This window comes from Anoplopoma fimbria, chromosome 16 (genome assembly GCF_027596085.1).
Source record: "Anoplopoma fimbria isolate UVic2021 breed Golden Eagle Sablefish chromosome 16, Afim_UVic_2022, whole genome shotgun sequence".
Taxonomy (NCBI): domain Eukaryota; kingdom Metazoa; phylum Chordata; class Actinopteri; order Perciformes; family Anoplopomatidae; genus Anoplopoma; species Anoplopoma fimbria.
In genome coordinates this window covers 17,559,535-17,586,601 of record NC_072464.1, presented here as the reverse complement: position 1 = coordinate 17,586,601, position 27,067 = coordinate 17,559,535, and the positions used below count along the sequence as shown (strand labels likewise).

The following is a 27,067-nucleotide window of genomic DNA, read 5'->3' as shown; positions in this document are numbered from 1 at the left end:
AGGAATTCCATCCCACATCTGACAGACAAGGAAATGTACCATCACAGCAGCAACAAGCAACGCTTACATTTTGTACAGATGTGTGATCTTGTGATTATTTTTCCTCTGTTAGAACACATTTTATAAATGTTAAATATGGTAAATACGATAACTATTAAAGTTTAGATTGATAAAACCAGTGCCTCCTAAATCCAGATGCCCAATTCAAGTCCACATTGTCTATTTATTCTCCACACACTCAACATGTATTTTAATTTTATCACTCACTTTAAAGCCTTTTCCCCCAGTGACATCTGTTGGGAAAAGATATACAAGGTTACAAAAAGACTGAAGGTATCTCAATATGGGACCACTCGGAAGGCCTTTGAAAAAAAAGTGTAATTTACTAGTTTGGATAAGTGAAGTGATTTATTGACCATTCATCTTAACGTCTAGCAATTTGTGTAATTCTGCTTCTTAAAATACCCTCCAGGTGAACCCGAATAGTCCTGAAAACTGAGAACTTCTTGTTTCTAGGGGACTTGAAACAACTGTGTACCCATGTGGGAGGAGAAAGTCCTGGGATCGAACGTAAAACGAAGTACAAAATAATGACTTATAATTAACTGCCAGCTGCTCTGTAGTTATGTGGTTTTACAGCGTGCCCGGACCCTTGAAATAACTAAAGCTGTTATTAAGGCTGCAACATTTTCCCTGTTTTTACCCAACCCAGACACCAGGAATACCTCGAGTCTGACATGGGCAAGAATGTTAACTGCAGTTCTACTGAGCACATGCTGTGAACATATATGAGATAACCGTTTATGTTTGTGTTAGAAATATCATCTATAAATGCTGTTCAGAAACGCTGCTCACCTCAGAGACTGGCAGTCAGTCCTGGTGGAGGACCTGTGCTGCAGACATTAAACACGCTCTTTTGCTGACACCTAAAGGATAAACTGGACTTATGAATATTATTTTCTATTAAAAAAAAAAAAAGACAACAAAATATATTCAAATACTCTTTATTTAAAAATTACAATAGTTCACAGTTCATTAGAAATTACAGCACACAATTTAATGTGATGAGTATTATTTAAAACGTATTGCTTTGGTTATACTAGTACCCATATGCATAAAACAATGTTAACCGATTCAAACATCAATAGAAATTAAAAATGAGCCTATGTATTTGCCTGCTTTTTTAAATGATTTACTTGATTGAAAGTGAGAGTAACAAAAACATATTTTTTAAATCGTCTTCGTGGTCAAATGACGTCATTTTCAAAGCACAAAATACAAAGTAGGATACAGTTTATGTTTTGTGTCACCAAAAATAGTAAAGTATCAATCGCTGTGTACATAAAGCTACAAAAGGCTTAAAAATAGAATCTATAAAATATTTATACATGCGCAGAGAGCGTCATGAAAGTCTCCGTTAGTGCGGAAGTATTCAGAATCTGCATAATTCATAGTGAAATGACAGATAAATAAGTTATGAACAAAATACTTAAGAGACTTCACCCAGCGACGGTGGCTGTGCTAACAACACTGGGTGATTAATCTGCCACGCTCGCTTAATTTTAAGCTTCTCACGTCTAGAGAAGGCAGAGACGACGCAGATCACCACGATAACTTCATACTGTAATCTAAGCCCTCCATCTTTCACAGTGGTTTTTTTGGAAGATTCGGTTTCCAAACGCGCACATTATTAGTGTCGTACTCTTCTGCTCTCGTCAAGAAAGAGATGCGTTATAAAGATTGACCTCTGTGGTCTTTGTTCACATGGCAGAAAACACAGCAAACAGTGTCGAGGAGCACCACTCTGGATGTAGTGTTTCCAATAAATACGTTTGCGTCCAATTAACGTTAAATAAAAATGACATGCCTTCATTTTATGTATTTCAAAGTAAATTTGATGATGACAAGTGTCTGGTGTCAGTAAAATACATTAAAGGTCTTGTCAAAAAGTTACAGTGTATTTACTTAACATTGAAAGGAAAGCAGTCTAACGTTATGTAATGTCATGGACTCGCACTGCTCTACTTACAGCAAATTCATTTGAAATTAAAAGTCCCACCCTCCATTGGACATCAAGCCAGTTGTGTTATCTGTAATATTGCACATTATAACATACGAATAACTTTCTTGTGTCCAGTACAACTACCTCCACAACCACCACTCAGTAAAGTAGAAAAGGCCTCCCATTGGACTGCACTGCGACTGGGTAAAGCAACCATTTCTAAAACTGAGCGCATCATTCAATAACTTACAAAAACTTTGACAATACAGTCCAAAAATACTTTGGAACATTTCCACACCTTCTTTCAGAGTATATATAAAAAAAATGTCTGCTATACTTGATGTTTCATACATTCTTAATTTCAATCATTTCTAAACTTATTAAATCCTGTTTTATAAGGATTCACCTGGGCATCACTTCAGACACTTACCCCATTATTCATAATTCTCCTTTGCCTCCTGCATGTAAATGTTCGTGCAACATCAAAAGGTTTTAAAGGACAAAACTTTAAGTCATGTGCAGACTTCTGGAATACACTAGTCTTCATCTATGACCTCTGAAGACCAGCAGAAGATAATCTCTACCAACTTCCTCCCTGCTTCGAGGCACGTATACAACCTGTGGATGGTTGGGATCTTGACTGACCCCTTTAAAAAAATGTAAAGTTAACTACCCATTCAGTTCTCCTAACTATGTAGCATTACTTTATCCACAGTGAAAGATACCATCTCCCACCCATTCAGAAATATTATTAATGCTTTAAGTTCTAATGCAAAAACGTCAGCTGTGCATTACCTGAAGGTGTAAACTGCAAAACTGTGTAACATAAAAGATCATTTCAAAACAGTCAGCATATGAAAAGTCAGTGACAAGGCACAAAAAGATGAGCTTTTGTAAATACTCAAAAGCTCAATGTTTCAATGTGAAGGAGCACACAACATTTGGTGCAATATACTAATGTATATCCATATATATGCTATACATTCATAGCTATACATTAATTAAACAATATCTTTGATATTAACATTAATTCTATTGACTTGAAAAAATATATGTGAAAGCTTTGCTGCTAGTAACTCTGATTCTACGTAGCCGTGTGTCCTCTGGATGTGTAGTTGACATCTTAAACATTGACTGGATAAGCCAGCACTAAGTCAAGGCTCTGCTGCTGTGAGTTTCTGACATCCAGTGGTCAAAAGTAACTTAACGCAGCTTTCAAAATTCGTCAGAGCAGCGGAAACATTTGGTTCAAGCAACTCATCTGTACATAGAAGTATTGTAAACATTTAAGGGAAGGTTTCATTGGGAATGTACTGCATTCATTTTTCCAAACTAACTAAAAACTTTTAACAAACCGAACGATCTTCGATGATCCTTCAGCCTCCAGAAATGGGTTGTCCCAAATTCTAGCGTGCATCAAGACAATATTCATCCATTGAAAGACGGAGCAGGAGAGCCGGAGTCCACTGGTGTTTAAGTGCTGTTGCCTTGTTCTTGCTCAAACAGCAGCATGGCGAGCTGGGAGCGAGAACCCAGACCTTCCAAGTTGCTCTGCACGCATCTGTGGTAGATGTCTTCACTCAGTCGCGGGTTGCAGGCTTGGTAGCTGTACTGCTGGTGCAACGCCGGCTCCACCGCCCTGAATACGTGCAGACCCGAGTACTTCAAGAACATGTCGAAGATGTCCAGGGTCTCCAGGATCTCCTCGTTCTCTTGGATGTCCGCCACCATTCGCGTGCGTGTCGCCATGTAGTCAGAGTTGTAAAAGCACGCTTCTTCGAATGCCCTGCGGTCGAAATGGCCCGCGTCCTTGATCAGATCCACCGTGGCTGGATGCTGCTGGTTGTGGTAGGCCACGTCGGGGTTAAAGTCCTGGAAGTGAATGGGGAAGAACACCTGCCAGTTGTTTATGGAGTTCATGCGGCAGCGGTTCAGAAATTCTGAATTGACATTCGTGTTGACATTGGCCAAGAAGAACAGCGAGTCAACTGGGTGCTTCTTGGAGATGATGTCCATGAACTTGATCTGGGATGGCGTTTCCGTCTTGACACTAATCCAGGGGATTTTTACGGTTGGGTATTTGCGTTCATAGGTGTTTATCTGTGCCTTCACACCGGCGAATATATCATTCTGGTTAACTTGCTGCGCCTCCACTGGGTCATAAATAAACAAGAACGTTAGGATTGCATTTTCACTGGTCTCAAAAGCATTTGAGGCAAACATTTCCAGGAAATGGTCGACAGAGCTTCGGTCCTGAGAAGTAAGAGGCATAATGATGTGAATCCTTGTAGCCTCAGTGACATAGGGCATGGGGATGATCTCAATCCGACTCAAAGGTCGCACCAGATGAACTCGCTTGGTAATGGAACGGCTGTGACCTTTTTGGTTCACGACCTCCAGCTGAAGATCCAAGGTGTACTCCATTCCTCTGACGGGGTCGAAGCGCCTGTACCCGTTAATCAGCTGCTGCTTCTTCAGGTGAAGGATTGGCTTGTACTTCTTGTTCAGCTCGACCATGGCTACCTCAATGACATCAGCCACATCCATGCGATCAATACCCTGCAGTTCACACTTTGGAGAGCCATCGATGCACGAGTAAATCTCCTCTTCTGTAAAGTGTTCCCACTTCAGGACTTCAAAACGGGACTTCGGTTCAAAAGGTGGATTGATCCCGACGGGCCACTGGGAGCTTCGGTTGCCGTCAAAAGCAACCACGCTCACGTTTTTTATTTCTGCCTATGGAAACACAACAACCGTTTATATCTAGACACTTACTGACGCGCCAGAGGTCAGCAATGGCAAGCCAGGCTTTTTATTTTTGACTGAACCATGGGTGATTTGTGACACTTGAAAGCAGCTTACCTGCAGCTTAGCAATCTCATCGTAAGTCTTCTGGAGTTCCATCTCAGTGAAGTGTCTGTGCAGCCTGTACATCTGTTCAGGGTCGGACACTGGATGGACAGTCAGAGCTTTCTTGAACTGTTCACTTTGTTCTTTACTTGGATCAGAGTTTTTTCCCAACTCATAATGGTGGTACTGAAGTCCCTGAGAGGAAACAGAGACGTCTTTTCGTGAGGCATCTTAAATCATGAATGACAGAAACATGCTTTTATGTTTTTCCAAGCATAGTTGTTACGCTGTGCTACTTCTATTCGAACAAACATCACACGCTATCTAGAGAGCATCTTGGGCCAAGCAGACTGGTGTCAACCATAATTACATAGTGAAGGGTAGACGGAGATTCATCTTCTAAGAATTGAATACTATTGTTGTACAAAAACCTTCTATTGTCAAGAGATTTGTTTTGGGAACATGAGGTTAAAGAGATGCTTTATTTCATCTTACTTTTGCCACTTTTTATACGTAATGAAATATGATCGCGGCAGCATCAGGTTAAAAAGGCAACAGTTAAGGATTTAAGGTTGAAACCCAATAAGAAATGACTGGCAATGGCACCAGAATCCCACTTAAAGACACAGTCAGTTAAGCCGAAAACAGAGTAGTCACCTAAGGAGCCTGAGTGATTAGAAAAAAAAAAAGTGAATCCAATCTGATCAAGCTATTAAAAGAAACAAAGAATGGAGACGCAGCTTAACCGAGCAGCGAGGCCACTCTGTTGTTAATGTTTGCCAACAGCCTGTAGTGGTACACTTAGTGAAGCATTATCCGTGCCTAATTGTCATCAATGTTCTCTCTTAACAGAAAAATTGATGTCTTGCTCTGTGTTCAGGCTGTTTCTCTTCAGCCACACCAGGCCCTTTTAACAACCCCCCCCGCTCCCCTCCCTCATTCAGGGGGCACTGCTGGAGCTCTTCTGGCTCCGGGCACTTTAGTTTAGCCATGCAACACTCTCTCAACTGTGTAACAAGATGGTTTCCAGCACTGTGTCGTGGCCAAGAAAAGGGGAAAATGGAAGCAAAAGACAGTGGAATAACTCAACTACAAAACACTGGCCGCGTGTATATATTGTAAAAAGGACACATTCACATTGATAACCTTCCCAAAAATATATTTGAATTTGTTTACAAAGGCCACACACTTTAGCACGGAGGAAGCAGACTGCTGCCGAATGCAACAAACAATCGGCTGGAAGGGCACTGGGACAGATCAGGTCTCCGCAGAGCTTCTTTGACCTTAAATGCTAATGACATTACAGGAGCAGAGCGTGTTGACCCACAGGGGATTTTCACACCATTGAACCTAAGCAAGGCTGAACTCGGGCGGCGCTCTGCTGTTTACCTATTCCGTGTTGCTCCTGGAGCCAAGGAGAAGAAAAAAGAAAAAGGCTAAAGGGTATTAGCAATCTACTCTGCAATATAAATACCGCCTCTGTTCTAGAATGGTAATTACACTTTTATATAGCTGTCTGTCACTTTTAAGTGCTGTCCCAGAGGCAAAGCACAGTTTCTGCCTTCCTTGACAGTTTGTTTCTTTTCTTTGGACAAGGATACCCCCCCTGTTCTGAGTGACAGTCTGAGCATCTTTTTTTCCCCTGTTGCTCATCATTCATTTTAACGACGAGCCGCCTCGTTCTATTCCTTTTGAACATCAAACATTAAGAAGCCGAGACACTTTTATAGATTTAAATAAATAGATAGTGTATTATTGAAAAAAGAAAGGTCGTGTTGAATAAATGCAGTGTGATCATGTGCCCACATGAGAATAGACTCGACCTACCTGAAATTCACTGACGCAGTTAGTGCTCGTGTAATCAATGATGCATCGTCCGAGCCACTCGTCGGGCCTTGCGCTCAGGATGTCGTTCCTGCAGTTTTCCAGGTAGGGCTGGAGCCGGAGGAGCAAGGTTCGAGACAGGATGTACCCGAACCCTCCGTAGCAGTACTTCCCTTCCATTTCTCCACCTATGAACTCCTCGGGACTGCCCATGTACAGCTCTCGATCCATACTCAGGTGATCCACCAGGCCTTTGATCCTGTCCGCTTCGGTGTAGGCGTCGTCTTGGACGAAGTAAAACCAGTCGTATTCGTTGATGTAATGGTCTAGAATGTATTTGATGTTCTGAAACATGTTCCATATCAGCCTTTCGTCGCCGTGAGAGACGACAAACATGCCGTGAGGGACTTTGCGGTTGCGCATGCCGGTGAAGAATATCACAGAGTCCAGGTGATGGCTGATGGTGCGATTGACAGCTACGCCCAGAGTGTTTATGGTGTTTTTGGACGTCAGGACCCCGACGAACAGACGCTCCCGCATCCCCAACTCTGTGCTTATGTATTTAGCCCTGAAAACGACACCAAACAGCTACTGAGTAAATGCTTCATTATTATTTGAAATAAAAATACACTAAAAGAACTAGAAAACAAACTTTCACCAACAATTCTTCAACTTACAATCACACAAAAATACGTTATCTCTACTATTATCTTACTATAACTTTCATGTTTAGTTTATTAATTGATCTTGATATCAATGGGAATAATAATGACTGAAAATAGTAGTTTATAAAAAGCAGACATCTGTGGTTAGACCCACCAAACTTCACAGGAATCATGACTGGTTTTGAATATCCAAACATACAGACTAACAAGAAAAACCATCAGCTCTCTGGAAAAGTAAACATGCAAGGACTTGAATCGTGTTTCCTCATTGCAGTTATGGACTGTGGGTTGGACAGAATGAGCATGTTTTAACCGCTGTTTGACACTCCCTGAACTAAACAATTAATCAATAATGAAAATAATCCTTATATTACACCACTTGATGCTTGTGAAACCTGTATGCTGAAATGCTTAAATACCCTCAGTAGAACTTTCTTTCCACAGTGAAAAGTCTCTTTTCTCAGAATTGCAATGCAAAGCAACCGCTTTGGGTGAGAGGGCTAACATTCAAACAAGGTCTCCATGCAGAAGAAATCTGGGAAATGTCTGCCTGTTTACAAAGTAAATGTAAGGCATGGAGGCCATGGCCCAGAATGCAGATACTCTGGGCTCTGTGGCAATGAATGTTGGCAGGTATAAAACCAGCTGATGAAGTGGGGCTGTAAACTTCATATCCCATCAGACTTTCTGTGCCAATTTGATCAAGACCAGTGACACCAGGGAGAGGGGGGGGAAAAAACTGCAGAATTAAACCAGGTTATGCCTATTTGGTTATGTATTATTAATCTTACTCAACTGAATTCAGTTTATATCAGGTTTAGTTCTTTATTAAATCACTTTAATCCTGGTTAAACTTTAAAAGTTTATCTCTGTTTGATTAGTCTGAGGTTGGATTTTCTTTGAAAACAATGTAAAAACACAAAAACTTCCTATTTGTGTTTACATTGTGTGTGTTTTTGTTTTACTGACTGAATCTTTTTCTGATGTTTTCATTTCATATCAGTCAGATTAATATTGAATTATTAATCTTACTCAACTGAATTCAGTTTATATCAGGTTTAGTTGTTTATTAAATCACTTTAATCCTGGTTAAACTTCAGTTTATCTCTGTTTGATTAGTCTGAGGTTGGATTTTCTTCGAAAACAATGTAAAAACACAAAAACTTCCTATTTGTGTTTACATTGTGTGTGTTTTTGTTTTACTGACTGAATCTTTTTCTGATGTTTCATTTCATATCAGCCAGTGTAAATGCACTGACTGACATGCAAATCAAAAACGATACAAAAAACATATCAAATCCAGTCATGAATAGAGATGCTTTCATAATTTACATCCCTTGTGCTGTCTTTTTGTGAGCCTAGAAATGAAATACATAAACTATGTGAATCTAACTCAAACACAAACCCTTGTGTGATGTTGAATTGTTGCTCCATTAATATTACTATTAATATTACCCCCCACATTATTTTATTTTGTTGTATAGTATGTGTATTTATTGTCTGTGTCTGTGTAGTTGAGCTGCTGCAACACTTGAATTTCCCCCATGGGGATCAATAAAGGAATATAATAATGACAATCCAGTGACACCTATATGAGAACAACATGATTGTCAGTCATCTCTTGAGGATGACCTATGACCTCAGCCTATAATGATGTGGAGCTATGAGCCTGGTTGCAGACTGTGTTTGACCAATAGACATCCAAAGGCTTACCTGAACACTTTCTTTGTTGGACCCTGTTGGACTTGTTTATATGGGACTATTCTGGGCTCCAAATCCTCCTCGGACTCCACCTCATTGCCTGTAGAAATAGAGTTGGGCTTTCTGGCTCCTTTGAGCAGCCCGTCCTGACCTGAGGTGACATCCTCAGCCTCCTTGCCGTCCAGGTAGCACGCTTCCTCCGTCCAGTTCACGCTCAATAAACTCAGCGTGAAGCCTAAAGAGATCCCGATCACCACCGGGCCGACCGACCGCAGCACAGAAACGCACGCCGAGAATCTCATCTTGTGCTCGGCCTCCCACCACCACCACCCACCCCACCCCCTGCGTGTTGCTTCAAAATAAAAGCGTGCAAACTGTGGACTTACACCTGCAGGTCACCTACATCAGAGTCAGAGTCGAAGGAAGCCGTGCTGGCGTTCAAACTTAAGGTAAAAATATGTAACTTCCTCCTTAAATCTTACGCAGGATTCGTACGTGTCAGTGTGGCTGCAGCCTGGCTCCTCCCCTCGGCCAGACGATGACGTCAGAGGCGGGGCTAGTTCCAGGACGCGCGGATTAACACATGCTGCGCAGGGCGGACGGGGTAATCAACACGACCCCCACGCAGAGAAATGCGAACTGGAACGCAACCCAAAGTCCCTCCATGTGTTTACGCGCATATGATGACATCCATTCATATATGGGGGTTATATTTACTGAACTGTACAAAAGTAATGTTTTAATCATGTTTGTGTGGTTAATTTTATGTAAACTGACATTACATACAGCTATTACCATTTGTAAATGTTAACAAATTGCTTATAACCATAATTAAACCATAAAAAGTTATCAAACCATTGAATTTGTCATTATCAAAACTGTGTTTGACCCTTTTATATGTCAGTTGTGGTTTCATTGCATTTGACCTCCACATAACAGTAATGTGAACAGTAGGCTAATACTAATTTATAATATATAACAGTTTGCTTGAACTAATGCAAATGTATTTCATGTTTGAATTAGATGTTGTAAGAATTCATTTGTCTCAGAAAGAATATCGAAAACATGTACAACAAACACTGCTTGTTAGCCATAAGAAATATTGCAATATCTGAAACACCATAGCCTAAATTGGATATACAGTACCAGTCAAAAGTTTGGACACAACTTCTCATTCAACTACTTTGAAGAATGTAAAATATAAAACATATTCTGGTTTGTTGAGCATTTGTTTGTTTACCACATAATTCCATATGCGTTCCTTCATAGTTTGGATGTCTTCAATATTAATCTACAATGTAGGAAAAAATAAAAATAAAGAAAAACCATTGAATGAGAAGGTGTGTCCAGACATTTGACTGGTACTGTACATCCCACATTTTTAATGGAGGACTTTTACTAACACAGTAATGGAGCATTTTGGGTGCGGTGTGGCTAAAGGTTGCGCATACTTTCTCTGTCTTTGTGGGACTGACATGCACCTGCATGCCTGTCTTGATGAAAACCTTCATTAGCAGACTCATAGATGGCATCACTGAATACACAGATTTTATCTCCCACTGCCATCAGTGCTCTCTCTGTTTTGGACACAGAACACTTTACACCAACAGGGATTATTTTCATGCTCTTAAAAACTTCAAACATCAACTGTTTTTAATTCCTACTGCTTTTAGCACTTTTACTGCAGATCAAGTTCCATCTTTTAGTATCTAATCTCATCTATAAAACCATCAGTGATGATAATACAAACTGGTTTTATCTTGTATAACTTTTTCTTGCACTCATAACATCCAATCTGTCTGTACAATAAATGTTGTATAATTTGTATGATTCAGATGTTTGATTTAAGAGTGTCTGATCTGTTTGTGCTTTGGGCTGGACAAGAGAAGAGGGTTGATTTTTGTGTGTCTTTTGTGAGTGATCAAAAACAATATCTGGAACAATATCTGGATCTGAATATGGATTTTTATTACAAAATGTACAAACCTATCATTGTTTTTTCATTGAATTTCCATACACCTTATCGATACCACATTCATTTTTGACTCATCCAGAGTTTAAAATGAGTACAATAGTGCACTGACACACCTCAAGTTTCTGAAGACATTCAATATTAAGGATCCACAAGACAAGTAATCAGTCTGCGCCAGATGTCTCTCTCTCTCCCTGCAGCTGCTTCATGTGTATTTTAGTGATCAACTCAGCTTTCAGCTCATCCACCTGGCTCTCGCTGTTCTCTATTTGGCCTCTGTGCTCTTCACCCAGATGTCAGGGCCAGTGTGTGCTTCTTGGCAGTCGATCCTTCAACGGCATCTTTTTGAATCCTTATCTGAAACTTGCTGCCATTGATCTCACTGAGACCTCCATCCTCCATATCTTTGAAAGTAAACTGAAATATAGAAAGTGTCCTTTTTTTGGAATATTGTTATCTTAAGTTTACATCCTCTTGTTTTCTTGGGCTTTTGCATTTAGTGAGGTACAAATTGTATCTCAGCTCTCTTCTGCCCTCTGGTGGTAACCAAAATACTTGCCTCAGTTAATCTGAATTTGGATCATAAAAGGGTTATTAAAGGAGTTACAGAATAAACAATGACTAAGAGTATTTTACATTTGGCTTCATACATTAGTGAATACTTTCAAATCAATGTGTGGATAACGATTTTTATGTTCATTATTTTGCATTATTATATTGTCTTTTCTGTAAGTCAGTGTAACATATTCAAATTATTATTATAATGTGGGGACATTTTTTTATCCTTCAGAAACTAAGAATGACACCTTGTCATGTTCTCATATTGGATTTCCAAATGCTTTCAGGTGTGGACTATTTGACAAAGACTACCAAAACTCTAACTCACTTAACATACTAAGGGCATTATAGTATTCATTGGTTATTTTTTGTTGGTGAATTATTAGTGTTGTTGTATACATGAAGGTTGGAAAATCTGATTGTGAAAATTGTTTTAATTGTTTATTTTTATTTTTTAGACTCTTTGTAAGAATGTATGTGCTGTATTCTGAATATGGTATATATTAATTAACTGTGTATTTTAAGGGCATAGTTACCGCATAACACATTTAAAATGTAATATTCATAATTTTACTGTACACGCATACTGAGGTCACTCAAAGCTCTTGAAATGCAATATCAATTTGGCACAACTATTAATATCTTTGCTAACATACGTGGTATAAATAACTGTCCATCTAGTATTAAAGGATAGATTTGCAATTGTTTAAGTACCAATAGTAAGGTACCCATACAAACATTGAAACAGTTGTTTCTTGTTGTAATCAGTCCTACTTTTCATATTGGCCCAGAAGTTATCTGTTCCCAAATCAATTTCCTTTTCCAACCAGTCCTTGTTCCCTGTAAAAAAAAAAATACATTCCAAATGTTATCTGAAACTAATATGAGGCTTCAGCAGTCTGAATTAAACACATCAAGTGAATGACTTCCAAAGTTGTACATAAAAAAACACTCTTTGTGTTACTGTACCACCAGCACAACAAACTGGGGAACATGAAATATAAAAGAAACTGTCACATAGGGAATATATCAATGTGATTTGTATAACTGAGAATGCAAAAGCCTGACATCAGCTGGAGAGCTGTGAATTTTGGCACCATCATTTAAATTGAAAATGCACTATGAATGGATCTGTTAAAGGCCAGTATTAACAAGAGGAATGATTAAAGATAAATATAAAGATAAAGAGATGTTTATTGTCATTGTAGTGATACAATGAAATTTCATTTGGTAGCCCTCAGCCAGCCAGCAGCAGTGAACAACAAACACAATAACAACAATATACAAGATAAAAATACACAAAAGGAATGAAAACTTTACTATGTACAGCAGGTGAGTATTTAAAATGTAAAATGTGTGCAAACAAAGGAAACACATATTGTTGGAATTAAGATAAGATAAGATAAGATAAGATAAGAATCCTTTATTAGTCCCGCAGCGGGGAAATTTGCAGGCTTACAGCAGCATAGAGTAAAGTGCACACAAGAGACATAGTAGAAGAAGACAAGATAAAAAATAAGAAATAAAAAAATAAGTATTATAAATAAGCAACAAAAACAGTAGAAAAACACAACAACTGAAATATAATATTTACAGACAGAAAAAAAACTATTTTAACTATTATTGCACAGTGTTTTTATTGTCATGAATTCATGTGGACCCTGCATATTGCCCATTAAGTTTTTTTTACCTATGCTTCAGGAAGTCAAAATAAAAAATAAAAAAAAGAGCTTATTTAATTATAAAAACTACTTAAATAAAAAATGTTTCTAACTGAAAGTTGAACTGTTTCTGTCAGGAAGCTGGGGTCTCCCACATTCCTCATGAGCCAGTGAACGCACCAGTTTAGGTGTCCTTACAGCTGCCTGAATAAAATCTAAATGTCAGTAGCAGCAGCGCCGCTTCTGCCCTTCAATACTCGAGTTGTTCCTCACACTCTCACAGCGTGTCAGACCCTGTACACGTTTTTTAATGCAGCTTTAATATCCATCACGTCTGTTTTGCTCTGCTCGGGGTTTTGAAAACACACGTGTAGTTCATCGCAGGTATGGAGTGTCGTGTGTTGTCCATTCAGAGCCATGTAGTCAGAGGATACGTCGGGAACAAGTCTGCAACCTTCCCTCTGCAGGTGAGCATGTGATCAAACATCCAGGTGGCTCCTAGAGAGACTAGACAATTGCATAAAACAGGGTAAAGAAATAAAAAATACAGAACATGCATTTTGTGGAGAGAGTGACTTCCTGGTTTGTTCCTTTTATGGTGCAACCTTATATGAACCTTTCCTCTACTGCTTGAGACATCATAGGCCGTATTCCAATTAGTTGACTTGACCCACTTAACCTTAGCTTATTGGACAATGTCTGTGGGGGAAAAAAATTAAATACAGAAATATCACTAAAATCTATAATAAAAAAAAAATTGAATCATGTAGAGTATGTAGTTGCAATCTCCCCCTCCTTACTAAACACACAGGTAGCAATCAGTGCAAACTATATGTGTGTCTATATAGAATTACAACAATAGGAATATTTGTTTTTCCTCATGCAGAAGAAGGTGACATTGAAGCATAATGCCAGTGTTTCTGCATGGTGTAGGCTCAATTTTCAGAATTACAATTTTGCATTTATATCTGGATATAAAAATTGAATTTGAGTTTTTCAGAATGTTATAATTTGATTTCCCACTCTAGACAGCAAGTGGTTTCTTTTCAATCACATGTTAATTACATTTGCGAGATTTACAACAAGCATGAGTTAGTAAATTCATTATAGTGAACATCATGTTTGCATCATTCAAATGATGTTGGTGTTTCTTTGTATGATGGAATGGATTGATTTGAAACATGTCTATTTTATGGTCCTTATCTCAAGCAAGTTTCCAGCAGAAGCTCTTCCGGATCATTTTAAGACAGAAAAACCTTCAGAAAACTAAAGCATTGCATGACTGTATTAGAATGTAATATCATTTATATGAAGTGTAAAATATGCCAAAACTGATCTCAGTCCATTCAATGACCACAAAAGACAGTGAGAAGCTTCAGTGAATCTGTTGTTTTCTCATTGAACAGCTCTCATAGTAAATCACCCCGCAGTTCCCACAGTACAGTGAAATTCATAAATTCCTTCTTGTTCTCTGTTGAAACAGCTGCTTAATCTCTCTTTTCTCAGGTGCTGGGCTTTGAAGTGGACTCTATCAACTCTGTGCAGTTCTCCAATCACACAGGTTGGCTGAGTGCTTTTTGAAGTGCTTTTTATTCAGTTTCACAAAGTATATTGAGTTATTTTCCACTCTTTTAACAACTCGGCCCTCTCAACTTTTTTTTATACAAATATGAAGCTATGAGTTTTTGTTATTACTGGTGCAGTGCAATGATCGGTAACGCTTTTGTTGTTTTTTGCATCTTAGCACACACACAAAGACACACTCAAAGACCCCTAGCCCAAAAAGACCATGCAGATTTAAAAAAAATCAATCATTGGCTTTGGAAATGATTTACTGGGTAAGATATGCATTCAACGTATTTGTCAAAGACATGCACAACATGTTTGAGTGAGACAAACTGGACACAAAAAGGAAACAGAGAGGGTCAGCGGTGTGACGAGTAGAGTTAATCACTGCACACAGCTCCTTTTCTTTGCCTGCTAGTACATAAACCTTTGGATGAGGTTTATGCATGCATGCTTTAGCTGACTCAGTGAAATACAATCCTTTACGTCATTAGTTACTGAGTTTTAAGTTAATGTTTACTACGAACCTTGTCTCTCTGATTAGTTTATCTTCCTTTTGAGTGAACTTTACATTGGGTGTATATGTGAGAGTGTGTTGTCTTGTATAAATACTGTACTGTAGATAAAATAAGATAATCCTTTATTAGTCCCGCAGCGGGGAAAAATTTGCAGGATTAGATCAATTGAGTAAGCTGTTGAAATCAAAAAGATGCAACAATCAGATTATATTCTTCACAATCGGGCTTCAATTAATGTAGCCTACCATTTGTTTCGTCCTTAAATTTAGTTTATTAAAGAATTACATCTCTAATTAACTTTCCAAACAAAGAAAAACCCAAGCTTATGGAGTGCATAAATGGGTAACACAAAAACTAATTAACTTTACACATACATTTACACACGTACATACACAAATACTATTTATTAATGTAAGTTTAGTTTGTTTCTTTTTTAAATACTTTCTAAATGTGTCCAAAAATCTTAATTTGTAATTGAAAATGCAGCTTTTATATCACTGCTTGTGAACTTTTATTAAACTTTCAAACTAGGCAGCACTTTTCAAATATGAATCGACATTCTGTTACCGTATTGCCTACTTCTTGCCTCAAACATTTTCAGAAACATATTTTAGTCTACTATTTAGCTGTACTTCATGCTGCACAGAGAGAAGACACAAACATGGTTGTCCTGTGAAAGGACTTTCAGAATGCCTTGACTTATAAATCATCAGGTAACATAAGGACAACAGCTCTGACCTCATGACAAGGTTGATGTAATCAATTATTCAATCATGTGTCAAATACTTTAGCCCCCCCTCAGTACAATGGCCCTTTTTAATAATAACTCTCAGTTGACTGTCAGCTGTTTCTCATCTGACTACCTCACACATTTAAAAACAGAGAATCACATAGGCATCACCAGAATTGATTGAACATGGGGCAGACATAATATTTTTTTATACAGCATTTATTACAAATACATCCAAAAATATGGATAATCCTAGGCTGAACTGGTAACTGGATTTCCAAATGGAGATTAACTAAGAAGACTGGAAATATTTCAGTTTCAAAGTGTGTTAATGTTTTTAAAATGTAATCCTTAAATTAATTATTTCAAGATTGAACATAGGTAGCTTTGGGGGGGAAATGGTTGTTAAGACATTTCTAAGTAGAATTAAGCAAGTGTCTTATTGGAAAATATCTTTAAAAAAAACAAGATTCAGGAAGGTCATTGTAATGGAAAATGATATTGGTGTATGTTGGAAGTATACAGTGTAAAGGTTTTGCACCATATATGTACTGTAATGTGATGTACTGTAATATAAATGTACTGTATGTTAAGTTACACTGGGTGACTGCTCACCTGCTCATTCATACCCCCACCCCTTGGCCTTCTCCCACCTCTGTCCTTCCTCCCCAACTGATATTCATACCCACATTCATTGTCAGGAGATGCTAACTCAGAACCGAGCCGGCAGACACTGATTTGTAAACCTGGTCACCCCTACTCTGTGATTTCCCCATATATACCAGAGGTGAGCAGCTTGCTCTTGAGTTCAGTGCTTGGCAGGGTCCCTGTGACCCTGTTAATCTCTGTCTCTATCTTATAAGAAATAAAATACCTCAAGGACATTCATTTGTCATTTGATCATTATTTCAACGCTCATTGAGACTCATCTCGGGACATTGATAGATAGTATTAGTCTAGTAAATTGTGAAATTTCCACCGCATCATGTAACCTTTGCTGACCAGTGACCACAAGTGGCAGTTAGAGGATGATTGCACATTGGATTTCAACACTTCATTACCCAAGATTTTTCCAAAATTTTCTTTCTTATTTCCCAAAACACCATGTGTTGCGTATTATCTGTCCCTCTCTTAATGTCGCAAGATCCTGTGGATCAAATGTATAAAAGTTGATGAAAGCCATAAATCTTTATCTCTGGTTTTGTTGATCGTCTTGTTTACATATCAATCAACAGCTCTATCATTATCCCACACACCGTACTGGCTTAATTGTAGTCATTTTGTGAAATGAGGTGGTAAAAATGCTCAAACATTAAGGAAATCAACATAAAAGAACTTGCTGGCTGGAACACCTGCAGAAAGAATAGGATTATAATTGTTGTGTCAAGTTATGTCACGATGGAAAATGTGAAGGAAATGCTTCTCATAATCGTTTTTCTCCATATGTACCCTTTGAACCCTGATGCCTTTTTCGCTGAGGCCTTTTGCACTTACGCAGTCTGCTAATAAAAGGTCCTGCTGACAACAGACATGCTGCATTTGTAGAACTTTATGGATTCTACATGCACAGATGCTGTGTATGTGTTAAATCCCCCATCTGAGAATTATTACTCCATTATATGCTCTGTTTAAATACATAGAGCAAAGGCATATTTGCTTGAATTCAGGAAATACAATTATTTCCACAACAATAATCTGGGGTCCATGTGCCAAAGCATGTGAAGAATGTGCTTTCACCACAGGGGCACGAGACATTTGCACCACTTAATTCAATAAAACCATCTGCTCTTCTGTGAAAGGAAACAAGTCGGTGTTGAGCATGTGGAGTGAATTGCACAACTGTGTGGACTGTAATCCTTCTCATAATCCTCTTTCTAATAAACATGTAGAAATGTTCACTTTCATTGGAGGCATTAAGTTCCCCTTCCTGCCTCAAGCTTTCTGTTGAGTCCTCACTGCAGGAGGTGCTCTCTCGCTGGCTCGGGGTCAGGTTTGGGCTCCGTGTGAACAGTATGAAGAATACACATAAAAGTGTGTTTGTGTCCATTCTGTCTCCAATCATTTGCAGTCAGAACAGCTTTTTGAGGGTTAGTTCTGGGTCAGTGGAGGAAAAGAGGGACAAAGAAAGAGGGAGGGGGTGGCAGCCAGGATACAGGCATCCCATTCAATCCATGTGGAGGCCCCTGTTTCGCCCTGGACTCTGCACAGAGTAGAGAAGAGGAACCTCAGCGGAGGGAGGAGGGGAGGGGGAGAGAAAAGAAAACACTTCAGATTGATTCACAGCAGGGATAATGTATTATTACGGTGTTTTTCTTGGTTTAACAGTGTGTCATGGTCTCTATGGATCCTCAAAGAAAGTCATAAAACATCTTGATTTCTTTCGTCTTTTAAAATGTTGTGTCATATTGAACCTCTGCTCTCCCTCTTGAATCCCAGGCTACGCCCATTGGAAAGGGCAGGTGCTGACAGCAGAAGAGCTAAATGTGCTGTATGAGGGCATCAAGCTCAATAAAGTGAACCGCTATGACTACATCCTCACAGGTGAGTCCAAGCAGTGTATCACTGTAAAGTAAAGAAATGTGGATGTTCAGCAGCTACAGCTTTGTTCTGCTCTTTACTGGAAGACATACTAAATTGTCCTTCAACGATAGGCCCAGGAAGCCTCAATGTAGTATTGCACTTGGAGTAAAGGGGCACAATTTCCCCTAAAGTTATTGATGTGCTCACACGAGTGTACCTGCATTTCTCACTATATTAGATTTGACCACCTGGGCTGCCATAGATGGATTGATACACTTTGAATAGTAGTTGGAGTAAAACAGACTTACAGTGGCTCATTTTCTCTTCTTCACACGTTCGTCTCCAAGGTTACAGCAGAGACACGTCCTTCCTGGAGACGGTGGTTGACATTATTCAGGAGCTGAAGAAGGCCAATCCCAGCTTGGTTTATGGTCAGTATACTTTTTTTTTTTTTTTTAACATTGTTCACATTTCAAATTTTGATAACCAATACTGGTTAATTGAAGCGATCAGCGGATTGACAGGAAAATGGTAATAATTCATCTATTTATTTTGATAAGACGTCAGTCGTTTCAAGCAAAAGTGCTAAAGATTCCTCATTTCCATCTTCTTATTTGTTATGATTTGTAGCTTTTCTTTATATTAAATGATGGTAAGCTGCAAACCATTGTGCTTCCAGCTGTTTGCCAGACCGAGGAACTGATGATGGGCACTTTACATTCATTTATGACATGTTACAGACCAAACAGTTGATCTTTTTTGTTGATCAAATACTCATTATTTTTTTGTGCTTTGGCACATGGACCCTCATTATTTTCAGCCCTAACAGTCTAACTTTTGTTCTTTACATTAATTAGTTACAGCGCTAACAGAGTGCAACCTTTGTTCTTAACATAGTCCAAAGCTTACTTTTAAGTCGTCTTTCCACAGTTTGTGATCCTGTTATGGGAGACCACGGTGCTATGGTAAGCATCTTACACCGAATTACCCTTTTTCTATTTCTACACTACACACCTGATGAGGGTTTACTGTACTATTTACTCTTTTTGTACTTTTTCTGCACAAAGTCCTTCAAAGAAATCTGTATATACAACGTATCGTGGCAATTTCTTTCATATTGTAATTATTTGTTTTCACTTTTTGAAATCATAAGTTTGAAAAGGTTGGTGTCACTTGTGAGGAGGTTAAAAAAACTTCATGGAAAACCAAGTTTTTGCTTTCTGTTTCAGTATGTTCCAGAGTATCTGCTGCCGGTCTACAAGGACAAAGTAGTGCCTTTGGCCGACATCCTCACCCCCAACCAGTTTGAAGCAGAGTGAGTTTACTTCCAGTCATCATAAACAAAGTTAATAGTACGCTATGCTACGTAGAAGCTAGCTGTAGAAATGAATTAGGGGATGATACTAAGAAGGCAATGTTAGCTAATATTGAGCAATATAAGATGTATCATTGGTTATAATTCAATGCAGGTGAATACTTTATTGGTACATTTGTAACCACTGCACTGTTTTTAAATAGGCTATTAACTGGGAGGAAAATCCGCACAGAGGAAGATGCTGTTGAGGTGATTATCAAACATATTCTTCACTTTGCTGTATTTAGTTTGTGACACCAAGACTAAGAAAGCTATAATGTGTCCCCCCCCCCCCTCCAGGTGATGGACTTGCTTCATAAAATGGGTCCAGAGACCGTGGTCCTCACCAGCACAGACCTGCCCTCCACACGTGGGGACCAGTTCCTGGTGGCCCTCGGGAGCCAAAACATAGGTAAAGTACCAGAACAACTTTCTCCAGACAGAACGTCTACTTTCTGCTGTTTATAAGACATTTTGTGAATTTACTCTTTATTCGGATTGTGTCTTCGCTGTAGTGAAAGCCGATGGGACGAAAACCAGTCAGAAAATCTGCATGGACATCCCCAAAGTGGACGCTGTATTTGTGGGGACAGGAGACCTGTTTGCTGCCCTGTTGCTAGCCTGGACCCACCATCATCCTAAAGACCTGAAGGTCAGTGGCACAATTGAACATTTTAATCCAAAAATTGTCGATACACTGCTTAAATGAGTAAATGAATTTGCTCGTTACCTTGTCTTCCTTCTGTTTTTCACAGGCTGCCTGTGAGAAGACTGTTTCCATCATGCACCATGTCATTAAAAGGACCATAACGTATGCCAATGGTAGGGATTGTGTGTGTTTATGGCTTCGGTTTGTCATGTGATCTCTCTGCTTTGTCTTGAAGTTGGTTACTGGACACAAAGAAACACTGTGTGCTCCCTTCTTCTTTTATTAGTAATATACCAGTGTGTATTATGTAGAGGCCACTAGCATTGTCTCAAAAAATAACAATTGTTGAGACGCACTTTTTAGTTGATTTCAATATTCTACATAGTTTGCCATCTCACAGATTTGGTTTTGCTATCAGGTATTGAGAAGTAGATCATGTAGAAGGAGGCACACATGTAACTTCATCACTGTTGCTTTTATAACTGAATGTAAAAAGCAACTAAAGGATTAACAGCCTAAGTCATTCACTGAGACAGGAATGACTGTTTTACTGCTTGGTTGACCAGTTACCCCAAATCCTAAACTTTGTGTTTTCTTTCAACTGCTCTTCTCTTCTCTCTTTCAGAGATGGCCGGCCCTGGGAATAGGCCCAGTCCTGCACAACTGGAGCTGAGGATGGTTCAGAGCAAAGCCGACATTGAGAATCCTGTCGTTGTAGTGGAAGCCAAGATTTCACAAAAGTCTTCACGCTGAAGACCGTAACGTTAACCGTGGACATTAACATCTAGTTGGTACAAATAGACTTCAAATCTGGGCGGGCTGTCAGACACATGTAGGATTTTCACATCAAAGACGGTCTCGTGTCTCTGCCTTACAGAATCTCGGAGGAAGCTGTAATGGCAAATTTTAGGTTTTAGTTATACTCTGTGAATAACACTTTTGTGTTTTGAAGTGATTCTGAAGGATGTATGTCCTCAGGCCAGGTGCAGGGTGGTAAAGACCTCGGTACAAAAGGTGGACTTGTTCCCCCTCTGACCTTCACGCTCCCCTCCCTAACCTACTCCTTATCAGTAGACATACTAAATCAGAACAGTCTGCAGACACTGAATTATAGCCTTGACCACCCCTGTCTTGTTTTATCCTTATATTCAGGGTGTGAAGCCTTTTCTTTTCAGTGCATTACTTTGCGAGCTTGCCAGTGCATACTTTGTTGTGCTCTGTGTGATCCTGTAAACTTCTGCCTCTTTCTAATTAGAAATAAAATACTACAAAGGCACTCTTTGTCATCTGATTGTTATTTCAACGCTCACTTTGGACTCATCTCAGTCCCCTGAGGAGACGGAGGAGCGGTGACTGATCATCCAGGAGGAAATCTCCTGCCTCTACCTTGACATTGAGAGACGAGAGGACCGATCCACCGACGACTCTGGGCCATCTCTACTGTGATTCCAAAGGACCGCGTTGAGTCCACGAATGAACACAAACCGGGTGAGACGTTGAAATTCTGATCTATGATTTATTGCGATATAATCAGTAATAGAGTGGTTTTCAAGGGTTGTGATTATTAGTTGTGTTTTGGTAATATCTGGGTCATTGTGAATTTTAATTAATTTAACCTTCCTGAATTGTTTTGGCTTTTGTGACATCTTGCGTTCCTCATATCCTTTCAATGAGGATAGATTAAAAGGAAAAGGTAAAGAGAAACGGACGTTCAGGTTAATTAAAATCTGGGTGTTGTCGTTCTTGACCTAAGAAACATTTGTGTAAAGGTGACCGACACACAGTGTTTAAAGGAGAAGTGACAGCACAAAAAAGGCGCACTCATTTCTGCCTTTATCTTGGTTGAGCTATAGTAACCGAGGCCTCACTGGGACGCCTGTGTTGTAAAGGCCAAAAGTGTATACACGCATCCGAATTATGGGTTCGGGTGAGAGTAAGATTCAGGTTTCTCCTCCTGCAGGGGGATGTATTGACGTCATGGGGTCCAAATATGGAACAGGGAGCATAGATTGTGTTGGTGTATGAATACAACAATGTGGGTTTCCTCCAGGAGGATCATTTAGCATAGCTCAAATAGGAAAATTATAAACAAAATTGCAGGAAGAGCAGAAAAGAGTATGGGGAACCAAGGTAATCAAAGTTAAGGATTTAGAAGAGATAGAAAAACACAGGAAGTGTTTGAAAATGTGGAAGGGTGAAGCAGAGCATAGGGAAAGAAGGAAAATACACAAACAATTGCCTGAAGTACTAGGTACATCACCCTATGCTTCTCTGTTGAGCTGGCTAAGCTGTGTAAAGTGGACCCTGATCTGGACACCCATCCTCCCCCGTACAGCCCTCCACAGACAGCACCAACAGAAGAAGAAGAAAAACCACAAGCCTCAACCTCAGCCCCTAAAGCAGGACCCTCCAGCTCATCCGTCCTAGGAGGGGGCTCAACCTCCTCTAAAGGAGCGGGTGAAGCCGGCGGAGGGCCCACAGCTGCAACAACTCGATCAAAGACCAAGAAGAACAAAGCTGAGCCAGCACCTGAAGCCTCCGCTTCTGAGGATGAGGAACCAGCGTTGCTGGCACCTATGGTACAGGTAGCTGGTGCAAAAGGCACTGCCCTTGTCCATAGACAATGGGCAGGAAGAGACATTGATCAGGCCCGTATAGAGCTTCCTCTGCTGTCTGCAAACTGTTCGAACAACTGTTAGTGTTCTGCACTGAATGGCTGCCAACTGAAAATGAACTACAAAGAATGCTTCTGAAACATCTGGGGGCCGCAAACTATGCAAAGATAAAGGGAGCATTTGGGACAAATAACAGGCGCCTCAAAGAAGCTGACTGGGAGACGGAGCTGAACGAGCCCTATGTCAAATTCTTGGAAAACCTCATGGCAGCCATCATAAAGGCTTTCCCCATCAGAGCTGACCTGTCAAAGATCGTCTCATGCAAGCAGAGCGCTAACGAAAGCGCTGATGACTACTACACCAGGCTCCATCAGGTCTACGCTCTCCACTGCGGACTTGACGAGCCTGCAGATGGGGAACTCATCAGGAGGAAACACTGGAAAGCAAAAACGTTGGCAGGGTCCCTACCAGGTGCTCCTGGTTACCCACTGCAAACGGGTTCCTCGGCCGAGTGAACCCCCACAGGCACCGACTACAACCAAGGAAGCAGCTTCTGATAAATAGGCACATATATGACCATAATAAAGTCATATTTGTGACCAGATATACTTTGTTGATTCAACACAGATGTGAGCCGAGCGCCGCCTTGGTCCTGCTCCGCTGAAAACACTACACACACACACACTGATACAAGCTCAACGTGACGTGCAAGCGCAGTTCTTGTGTCACCACCGTGGGATCAACGCACTCCATCATGGAACGACCACGACCATGGCATCCATTCCGTCGTCTGGGCTGTGGCCTTAGGGCTTCAACATGTATCCTAGGGTTTGGTTCTGTAATCATTGTATTCACCATCTTTTTCCTGTGTGAACCAGATCGTAAGCAGCCCACAACCTCTGCTGACGGTAATTTTACATCAGGTAACACAACCAACCATACACGCCTGAGGCGTTTTGCGGTTCCAGACTCACAGATCTCAGGTCTGGGAGACAATTTGTGGTATCAGACTGTCCGCTCATCGGTTCGCAAGGTCACTAATACTAGTTGTTATGCTTGCTCTCTCTTGCCTCACTCGTCGAATAGTGCCCCTTTGGTACCGGTTCCTTTAAATAAAATAGAAACGCTCTCAGTCGCCCGAGGCAGCAGAGCGAAGTGGTCGGCGGGGGTGTAGGGCTTGACCATGGCCTGGAGATAGGAAGGAGCTGTTCCTTTCACTGCCCTGTAGGCTAGCACCAGAGTCTTAAACTGGATGCGAGCTCTTACAGGGAGCCAGTGTAGAGAACGGAGAAGGGAAGTTGTGTGGGAGAACTTGGGGCGATTGAACACCAGACGAGCTGCAGCTTTCTGGACGAGCTCCAGAGTAAGGTCTAGTCTCAAGGCATAGATTATCATACATTTTGGATTGGGTGCATTATAAATCCTGAAATGTGTATTGTGACTCCAACAAAATGTCAAACATCCTAAGTGATTTATATGTAGTCCATAGTTTCATTAGCCAAATTTGTTTCACTTCAATTGTAACTTAATGATAATCACTAGAATAGTTGATGTCTAAAATTGTTCTTTAATCAACTTTCTGAAACTATTTTTCACCTCCTTTTTAATTATGCATTGATGTCTTGAAACTAGCAGTTTAAAAACATGTTAGATCCATGTCTTAAGCATCTCAAATTGAGGTATTTGCACAGATAATCTTTAATATATTTACTATCAATCATTGTTTTCTTCTTTGACTGTTGTCATATCTCAACAAAAGAGTCGGTATGAGAGACCATGCTGTATGATAGCCTTAATGGGGTTAAGAAGAAAAACATTGGTTTTGAATGTTTTTATGTACCAATGTAATAATAGATCCTCATACGTTAGTCAAGTGCCAAACCTTGAGCTGCTGCTCTGACAGAAGAAACGGCAATATAACAACAGAAATAAATGATTCATATTTTACTGAAACTGTGTTCTGATTTTATTTATTTATTATTTATTGCTTGGTTTCAAGATGAGTCAAGCCAAGCACGTGATATTTCTTTTTACTCATACATATTTGGTCTATTAACTGGGTAAAAGCACATTAAACACTGATGGGATCAAAACAATAAACATGCTATTTGTAAATATTTACACTACAGAGATGTACAATTACACATTGTTCACCTGAAAACTTTGGTACATTTTAAACTTAAATTAAAACTGGTATGATTGCATTTGATCTTCATGTATAGGATGAAAGAAGAAATCCACCTGGGGGCTTTTAATTTGAAAGGGTAAGGAAATAATAGCAAGAAACAAAGAAGAAAGGCAAACGAGTAAGCTCCCAGGTGCTTACTATATTGTGTGATTAGGGCCAGGTGGCGCTCCATTTTGCCAACACTAATCCACAGTATGAATAGCCAGCATTAACCCAAATAACTAGGCAGGCCAACATGTCTGCTCAACTGCAACCTGAATACAGTAAGCAAAGTTAGAAAGATACACTACTTGTGGGCATTACCTTTTAATGTAAACTGAATGATAAACTCCAGATTCTGTTGAGAAATAACAGACGCATTTGTGATAGAGACTGCTTTATGTTTGATACATTATGACTTCCACTTCCAACTTATACTGCAGCTATGCAAAAACACCAGCAGAGGGCTAAAGAGGTCTAAAGTTGATAGAACAAGCACACCTATTCAAGGACTGATGACTTTAATTACATGTCAGTGGCTGTGTTAGGTGGTCATATGTTAGTAAAATGCCTAGTAAACAGTGAATGCCTTATGCATTATTACACATGCAATGTCACATTGCACTGCACCTTTACTGCTTCTTTTGCACTTCTGGTTAGATGCTAAAACTGCATTTCGTTGTACTAGTACTTGTACTCTGTGCAATGACAATAAAGTTGAATCTAATCTAATCTAATTTACTGTATATCCAATTAAGGCTAACATGTTTCAGATATTGAAATATTTCTTATGGCTAACAAGCAGTGTTTGTTGTACATGTTTTGGATTTCTTTTACTATGTACAACATCTAATTCAAACATGAAATACATTTGCATTAGTTCAAGCAAAAGCCTGATCTATAAACTGATTTACTCAAACTAATTACATATCCATTGCAATACACTGTGCAATTATAGCCATAATAGTTTTTTTCTGTCTGTAAATATAATATTTCAGTTATTGGACTATTTATAAACTTGTTTTTTATTTCATCCTTATTTTTATCTTGTCTTTCTTTTACTATGTCTCTTGTTATCTTATCTCATACTATGATTATCTTATCTTATCTTATTTTTATGTTTTTTATTTTATTTTATTTTTTTATTACCTGTAGTTGAACTTGTACTATATGAATCGACCCGTTGTCGATGGCTATGTAAGGTGGTCATTTGTTAGTAAAATGCCTAGTAAAAAGAGAATGCCTTATGCATTATTACACATGCAATGTCACTTTACTGTATATCCCATTTAGGCTACGGTGTTTCAGATATTGCAATATTTCCTGTGGCTAACAAGCAGTGTTTGTTGTACATGTTTTGGATATTCTTTCTGAGACAAATTAATTCTTACAACATCTAATTCAAACATGAAATACAGTTGCATTAGTTCAAGCAAAAGCCTGATCTATAAACTGATTTACTCAAACTAATTACATACAGTAATGTATGGCTAATTACATACAGTAATGTATGACTAATTACATATCTCATTTCCCCTAATCTCATACTATGTTTTTTTTTTATTATTTATTTTATTACCTGTAGTTGAACTTGAACTATATGAATCGGCTCGTTGTCAATGGCTATGTAAGGTGGTCATTTGTTAGTAAAATGCCTAGTAAAAAGTGTCAACAAGAAACTTCCCTGATGTTTTTAAATTGTCATGGTTTTGTTG

The 27,067-nt window shown here is 39.3% G+C and overlaps 2 protein-coding genes across 2 annotated transcripts; one reads left to right on the top strand and one right to left on the bottom strand.

The window, feature by feature from the left end:
* Window positions 1–1,013: 1,013 nt before the first annotated feature.
* On the bottom strand, window positions 1,014–9,525 carry chpfa (chondroitin polymerizing factor a). The gene is made up of 4 exons (XM_054615060.1): window positions 9,055–9,525; window positions 6,680–7,244; window positions 4,865–5,047; window positions 1,014–4,738 (listed from the first exon to the last, which is right to left on the bottom strand). Exons 1-4 carry the CDS (start codon window positions 9,342–9,344, stop codon window positions 3,476–3,478), a joined length of 2,301 nt encoding a protein of 766 aa, XP_054471035.1. The 5' UTR covers window positions 9,345–9,525; the 3' UTR covers window positions 1,014–3,475.
* A 3,928-nt stretch (window positions 9,526–13,453) lies between these two features.
* Window positions 13,454–21,840, top strand: LOC129104574 (pyridoxal kinase-like). Its single transcript, XM_054615308.1, has 11 exons — window positions 13,454–13,700; window positions 14,740–14,794; window positions 18,484–18,588; window positions 18,915–18,998; window positions 19,498–19,532; window positions 19,797–19,882; window positions 20,086–20,131; window positions 20,222–20,333; window positions 20,437–20,573; window positions 20,677–20,743; window positions 21,196–21,840. The coding sequence occupies exons 1-11, from the start codon at window positions 13,620–13,622 to the stop codon at window positions 21,321–21,323; spliced, it is 936 nt and encodes a 311-aa protein (XP_054471283.1). The 5' UTR covers window positions 13,454–13,619; the 3' UTR covers window positions 21,324–21,840.
* The last annotated feature ends 5,227 nt before the right edge of the window (window positions 21,841–27,067 follow it).

Bases quoted from the DNA above. Each gene is read 5' to 3' on its own strand.
- chpfa (XM_054615060.1), bottom strand. From the start codon at position 9,344: ATGAGATTCTCGGCGTGCGTTTCTGTGCTGCGGTCGGTCGGCCCGGTG. The intron at 5,048-6,679 runs GTAGGTCGAGTC...GTTTCCTCTCAG, and splicing joins ACTGCGTCAGTGAATTTCAG to GGACTTCAGTACCACCATTA. The intron at 4,739-4,864 runs GTAAGCTGCTTT...GTGTTTCCATAG, and splicing joins ATGAGATTGCTAAGCTGCAG to GCAGAAATAAAAAACGTGAG.
- LOC129104574 (XM_054615308.1), top strand. From the start codon at position 13,620: ATGGAGTGTCGTGTGTTGTCCATTCAGAGCCATGTAGTCAGAGGATAC. The intron at 18,589-18,914 runs GTGAGTCCAAGC...TTCGTCTCCAAG, and splicing joins CTATGACTACATCCTCACAG to GTTACAGCAGAGACACGTCC. The intron at 20,574-20,676 runs GTCAGTGGCACA...TGTTTTTCACAG, and splicing joins ATCATCCTAAAGACCTGAAG to GCTGCCTGTGAGAAGACTGT.